This window comes from Vombatus ursinus, unplaced genomic scaffold (assembly GCF_900497805.2).
Source record: "Vombatus ursinus unplaced genomic scaffold, bare-nosed wombat genome assembly UNPS02014778.1, whole genome shotgun sequence".
In the NCBI taxonomy this organism is placed as follows: domain Eukaryota; kingdom Metazoa; phylum Chordata; class Mammalia; order Diprotodontia; family Vombatidae; genus Vombatus; species Vombatus ursinus.
In genome coordinates this window covers 18,686,795-18,693,554 of record NW_020954556.1, presented here as the reverse complement: position 1 = coordinate 18,693,554, position 6,760 = coordinate 18,686,795, and the positions used below count along the sequence as shown (strand labels likewise).

Sequence of the window (6,760 nt, the reverse complement as noted above, 5' to 3'; positions counted from 1 at the left end):
GTAGTAGTAGTAGTAGTAGTAGTAGTAGTAGTAGTAGTAGTAGTAGTAGTAAAGAACATTGGATTTAGATAGAGTCTAGGGGAGCTGGCTTTCAAGCTCTGCCTTGCTCACTTACAATTTGACTTTGAGCAAGTTTCTTCTCCTCCCTAGTTTCATTTTGCTCATCTATAAAACAAAGAGGTTGGATTGGATGGTTGCTAAACTCCTTTCTAGCTCTAAATCATATGAGCCTGTGAAATCCCAGACCTTTCAAAGTGTTACAATTCTACCTGGGAACTTGGACATGATTGAGTCATCTCACATCCCTCGTGCCATGCTTTCTTGTCATAGCATGGGAGATGGCTGAGGTATACGGTGTGCTTCCTCAAAGTGGATTGCCGTCTCTTAGTTCGTATTTTACAAATATTAAACAATCCCTGCTCTCAAGGAGCCTACATTCTATCATAACGCCACTAGAGTGAAGCAGATGTTATTCAAGAGTTGCCATGGCTAAAAAAAAAAATCACTGCCCTTTGACCAATGAGGAGATGAGCCCTTCAGCCCTTCGCTAGTCTGGTCTTTGGGGCACAAGATGAACCAAAAATAAATTAGAATGTTCCAGACAATCTGATCTCACAGAAGTGACTCAGTCCTGGGAGGAATCAGCTTTGTTTGCTGCTAATAAGCATGTGCCAGGACTCCTGGGTTCCTATTATCTTTACTGTCCCCCCTCCTATCTCTGTGGAGGAGCATTTGTTCCACCCTTAAGGGAGATGACAGAGGAATTCCTGATTGAAAGAGGCTATGCCTTGTGTTTTTTCCTATCTCACCATCAGCAAGGTGGGGGAAGATGCTTTGGTTTCATTTCAGAGTCAATGAGTCAGAAGAGAAATAAGGTACAAGATAAGGTTGTGATAGCATAATGGAGGGGCAGTAGCTTGAATCTGCTGTCTAAGAGGTGCTAAGAGGATTAAGAAAGCTGAAGCAATTTGCTTAAGCACCAGGAGGAAGTTGGCCCAGGGGAGCCTAGAGCTAATGTGTCAATTGAAAACTTTTCCTTTCCAGATTTATCTCCTCCTCCCCTTCTTTCTTTCTCACTTTTTCTACCCTTATTGTTTGGTGGTTCAGTCATGTCTGACTGCCCATACTGTCCATGGGATTTTCTTGGCAAAGATACTAAAGTGGTTGTCCATTTCCTTCTACAGTGGATTAAGGGAAACAGAGGTTAAGTGACTTACCCAAGGTCACACAGCTAGTGATTGTCTGAGGCTAGTTTTGAACTCAGGAAGATAAGTCTTTCTGACTCCAGGCCCAGTGCTCTATCCACTGAACCACCTAGCTGCTTCCTCTTCCTATCCTCACATTCTTCCTTTTTCTCTGACCCTTCCACACAGGTGGCCCAGTACATAAAATTTGAAATGCCAGTCCTGAAGAGCTTCATTCAGAAACTCAAAGAGGAAGAAGACCGGGAAGTAAAGAGACTGATGCACAAGTGAGTGCCCATGCCCCCGTGGGACACGGGGCTGCTTTGATTCAGTGCTTGGTGGTCCTGTGTATGTTCCAGGTCAGACGCTAGAGGTGGCAAGGGCAGGGAGGTACCTGAGGACAGTCCTTGAAAGGAAAAATACACCTTGGGAGATTTATTATTATTATGTTATAACACTGCCATAATTAACTATAATTAGATAATAATTCACATTATTATATTAATTCAAGTTCTCCAAGCACTTTTCCCACAGGAATCTTGAGGTGTGACTCATTTGTTATAATCCTCATTTTGTGGATGGAAAAACTGAGGCAGAGGGAGGTTAAGTGGGGACCAAGAATCAAAAAGTTAGCTTTTTTCCTCCCTCTTTGAATGCATTGGTGACCTCTTTGAGACAGACATTCCTTCCACAACCGAACCATGCCTACTTAGCCTGTGCCAGTAGGGTCCTTATCTTCTTTCTCACAGGAGCCTCCCAACATGCTGAAGGCCTTCCTCAATAGTATCCTGGGATCCTAAATAATAGATTTAGAGCTGAGAGGGATTTTGGAGGTTATCTAATTCAACCCCTTCAGCAATTTTACTATTCCTGAGCAATCCAGTACCATTAAGGATCGAAGTCCAAATTTGAACTCGGGTCTTCTGATGCTAAGACAAGTGCCCTTTCCCCTACCATGCTCTAGTTTTTAGTCTATTGCCTGTGCCTACTTGGCCACAGGCCTCTCAGGTCTTAACTGTCAGAAGGATGACCTTTGCAAACTCTGGATGGGCTCTCCAGACAGGGAGGAAAGACTGAAATGCAAAAACTCCCATTCCTCATCTCAGTTTATTTAATTTCTTAGGGCTCCCTCTTGTCCCTTTTCCTCTCCTGCCTCCCAGCATCGAATCCCTCACGTTCCAGAATGGGCCTTCTTCATCTTCTGGGCCACAGATCAATGATGCAGGTTTCAGCATATATCTATGTCAAGAATGAGTGACTGCTCTTAATGTTCTCATGTGCCCATCTACAATATTCTTGTCCGTTCATGTCCATGACTTCATTAACTAAGGAAGTGAGCCCCCAGCAATGTCTCTTTCCTTGGGATGGTTAATAAGCGAGAGTAGGGGTGGGGGTGGGGGGGGGGAAGTGTAACAAAGAGAAAGATCTTGGGGGAAAGGGAGAAAATCACCTGAGTCAGGAATTCCTCATGCCTGGAGTCAAACTGCCCTAATAAGAAGTTAGGTAGGAGCCGGGATGACGATCATAGTAGCAAACAAGGTTGATTCCTCCCAGGACTGAGTCACCTCTGTGAGACCAGATCGTCTGGAACATCCTAGTTTATTTCTGGTTCATCTTGTGCCCCGTTGAAACAGATGGTAGCGAAGGGCTGAGGGGCTCACCAACAAGGTCACAGGGCAATGATTTTTTTTTTTTTTAGCCATGACAACTCTTGAATAACATCTGCCTAGCTCTAGTGGGGTTATAATAGAATGCAGGCTCCTTGATTGTTTAATCTTTGTTTTAGCATTCCTACTAGTGCCTAGCATAGCGTGTAGCACATAGGAGGTATTAATAAAGGACTGTTGATTGACTGATTTATTATGATGGCGTCAGTAGAGGGAATATATACCCACACTAATGAAATCTGGCATGCCCTTGATGTCTTAAAATGTTGTCTTTGTCAAAGGGATGAGCTGGACCAGGGATGGGGAACCTGAGGCCCTCTAGGTCCTCAAGTGAAGCCCTTTGACTGAATCCAAGCTTCACAGATTCGGTCAAAGGGCCACACTCGAGGATCTAGAGGGCCACATGTGGCTTTGAGGCCTCAGGTTCCCTACCCCTGCCAATGGTTCTCAAAGTGTGGGCCAGGAACCCCTTGGAGTCCCTGAGACCCTAATAGGGGGTCATAACTGTTTTCATTTTAATTTCTAATATGATTACTATTAATTGATAGGACTCACATAAACAAAAGCACAAAGAGACTCTTTCTTAAAAGCATAAAGGGGTTCAGAGACCCAAAAGTTTGAAAACTGCTCAATTAGACCTTCCTGTAGTGAATTATTGATTATAATATATTTCAGGAATGTCAGATCTGGAAGGGAATCTTAGAAATCATCTGGTTCAGGGATTTTTCACCTCAGGTCTGTGAACTTGTTTTGAAAATATTTTGATAATCGTATTCTAGTACAAGCGATTTCCTTGGTAATCCTATGTATTTTATTTTATGCATTTAAAAATATGATTCTGAGAAGGAGTCTATGGACTTCCCCAAATTGGCCATAGAGGACCGTGATGCAAAAAAGGCTAAAAATACCTGATCTGCTTCAACACCTTGGATAGGGCAATTCCAGAGTCAGAAGGATCTGAGTTCAAATGTGGCCTAAGAGGCTTACTAGCTATATGATCCTGGGCAAGTCACTTAACCTCTGTTTATTTCAGTCTTCTCACCTGTAAAGTGGCAATAATAACAGCCCTACCTCCCAGTGTTGTGAGGATAAAGTGAGATAATATTTGTAAAGTGTTTCACAAACTGTAAAATGGTATATACATGCTAGTTATCATTATTATTATTATTTTATAGATGAGAAAACTGAGGCCCAGAGGGTTTAGGTGAGCTTTTCTTTATAGTGCCTTACAGTTTATAAAACACTTTCTTCCTCACAATCACCTATGAAATAGATAGTACAAATGCAATTACCCTCATTTTACAGATGAAGAAACTGAGGCTCAGGAAAGGTGAAATGATTTGCCTATAGCCTCACAGTGTCTTTGTCAAAGGTGGGATTCAAACCTAGGTCTCTTTAGACCTCAAATTTGGTTCTCTTTCTACTGTATAAGGAAATTAGACTTTGTCTCTAAGGTCCCTCCCCAGGTCTAATGCCAGAAAAGGAGCCTGGAAAATTCCGCAAATCATGTTACTAGCTGTTGGAAACTTAAGACTTAGTTGAAGGTAGCATTTTGCAGGTAGCTGACAAATGATGCTTTATTTTCCTTTTCACAGATATACGGTGCTCAGACTAATGATTGAACAGAGATTAGAGGAGATAGCAGAAAGCCCAGCTACCATCTAAACCGGGGGTGGGGAACCACATGTGGCCTGGAGGCCACAGGTTCCCCCCCCCGGAATTCTAAACAGCCAGGTACGACCCTTCTGGAAACAGATGAGTCTTAAGCCTTTGTTTACATGAAGAAATCCTGAGATGGAGAAGGATGGAGGCTTCCTGAAGGATCTTGAAAAACCCTTCCCTCAACCTGGAACTCTTTGAATACAAAACCCTTTTCAAGTCTCCCTCCTTTTCTTGGACCAGAAGCAGACACCAGCAGACAACTCTTGGATACTCCCAATCAGCTCTTTTCCCTCCCTGGGAGAGAATCTTGATTTGTGGTGTCTAGAGGACTTGACCTGTGTGAATGTTTGTGTGTATGTGTGTGTATGTGCATTTGTGTGAGAGGGCACTTATACGTATGTTTGGGATAGGTGGAGGAGGAGGGAAGAAGAGAGATGTATGTATGTGTTTTGGGGGTGGGTGGGAGTAGGGAATGGTCTTTTTTAATATTCAGAGTATTTTCACATGCAATTTAAAAATTCCAAGCAACCAGCAACTGGGCCATGAATCTGGTAGAAATGATTGCTTCAGACCTGGATCGTGTGTTCTGATAGATTTAGGCTGAAGTAAGGGCCAGGGCTCCAGGATTAGTTAGGGCTCTTGATTAGAGGAGGGGCTAGTTTCTCAGAGGCCCTGGTTCCTGCTGCTCTCATTCTAAATGATGCCACCATTTGGGGAATTACATATTAGTATTTAAAGATGATTTGGTCTCTTTATTTCACTGAGGGTGAAACCGAGGCACAAAGAACAGAAGGAAGTGTTGAAGGCCCCACAGGTAGCAGTGTGTCAGGATTCAAATCCAGGTCTAATGGCTCAAAACTCTTTCCATGACATCACACTTGCCTCTTTAATATGGGAGTAGTGGAGGTCAGGATCTCCAGTTAGACCTGACAGATGTGCAAAAATTGGCTGATGGACAAATTCTTGCAGGATTTCTTTTAAAAATGTCTTTAAATTTAAATTTTTTCAATTAAAAATACATATTTCCTATTCTACTCCCACCTCATTAAAAAAAAAAAAAGCAAATTCTTTGTAACAAATATGTATAGTCAAGAAAAAACAATTCCCCTACTGACTAGTTAGGAAAAATGTCTCATTTTGTACCCTGACCCCATCACCTGTAGCATCCTTTACATAATTCCTTTTGAAAGGAATGTCAGTGCCCACACTTCTAGGATGTCTGACAGAAGCAAACAGAAGTTAACAGAGCTGGACAGTTGGTGTGACCCTTCACTTTTGGTTTGTTGCCTGGCAATTTTGACCTTCCTGAAAACAAAAATGTATGTAATGCATTATGGTGGTGTCCCTAAATATGAAAAGAATTCTCTCTTCCTACAATTAATCCAAAGTATTTACTGGGCCTTTGTATAAATCAAGGAATGAACTAGCACATTCCTGCCTTCTCAGTAAGAAAGGCTTACTCAGAACTTTTAGATGCCAACCAGAGTGTTTTAGAAGGCTCTTGAAACTCATAGCAAGACGAATGGGGAAGACTGCTCAGGAGTACATTTGAACAGGACAGAGACTGGAGCAGGATGTGTGCTGCTAAGGATGGTTTGTGAAATATTTAGCACTGGGGCCTTTTTTTGAGATCACTGGCATCATTAGCAGTGCCTACATCACCAAGATAGGCCTCAAAGTCATGGAGTCTGGAGAAACTGCCCTTCTGTTTATAGAATCATAAATTTATAGTGAGAGGTTCATTAGGGCTATCAAGTTCAATTCTCTCATTTCACAGATGAGGAAACTGAAGTCCAAAGAAATTAGGACTTGCTTAAAGTCACATGGATATTAAGTGGCAAAACTAGGATTTGAACCCAGATCCTTTGACTCCAAATTCAGCACACTTTCCACTTACCATGCTAGGAGGTGTGAGGTGGTACCTTAGATCTTCTAGGAACTTAGAATAAAGAAAGAGGGGCACTTTTTAGCCTACTAAGGAATTTCCCTCTCACTCCTCGATTTCATTATCAAGCTGGAGAAAAGACTATGCTTCAGTGGCAAAAGTGAATCTCCTTGCAAAGCAGGGGCCTGTTTCCTCTTAGGGTGTTGCCCAGGTCATGGTTTCTTATCCTCTGCTTGCTCTGTGCTAAATGGACAGTGTGTTTCTATGAGGAGGGGCCTTCAGGGCCCTTCCCCTTGATCCCCAAGTGGAGGGTGGCGTATTTGCTATGTGCAGTAAAGGAAGGAAGGAAGCAATAGAGGGCT

The 6,760-nt window shown here is 42.6% G+C and overlaps 1 protein-coding gene across 4 annotated transcripts in view; it reads left to right on the top strand.

Moving 5' to 3' along the window:
* RASSF2 (Ras association domain family member 2) overlaps nt 1-4,729 on the top strand; it is a 70,197-nt gene extending 65,468 nt beyond the window's left edge. For all 4 annotated transcript variants that reach the window (XM_027865193.1, XM_027865195.1, XM_027865192.1 and 1 more), the window contains 2 exons: nt 1,374-1,471; nt 4,447-4,729. In XM_027865193.1, coding sequence (XP_027720994.1) covers nt 1,374-1,471; nt 4,447-4,516 — 168 coding nt within the window. In that variant the 3' untranslated portion in view covers nt 4,517-4,729. The remainder of the gene's footprint in view (nt 1-1,373; nt 1,472-4,446) is intronic.
* Nucleotides 4,730-6,760: the final 2,031 nt, after the last annotated feature.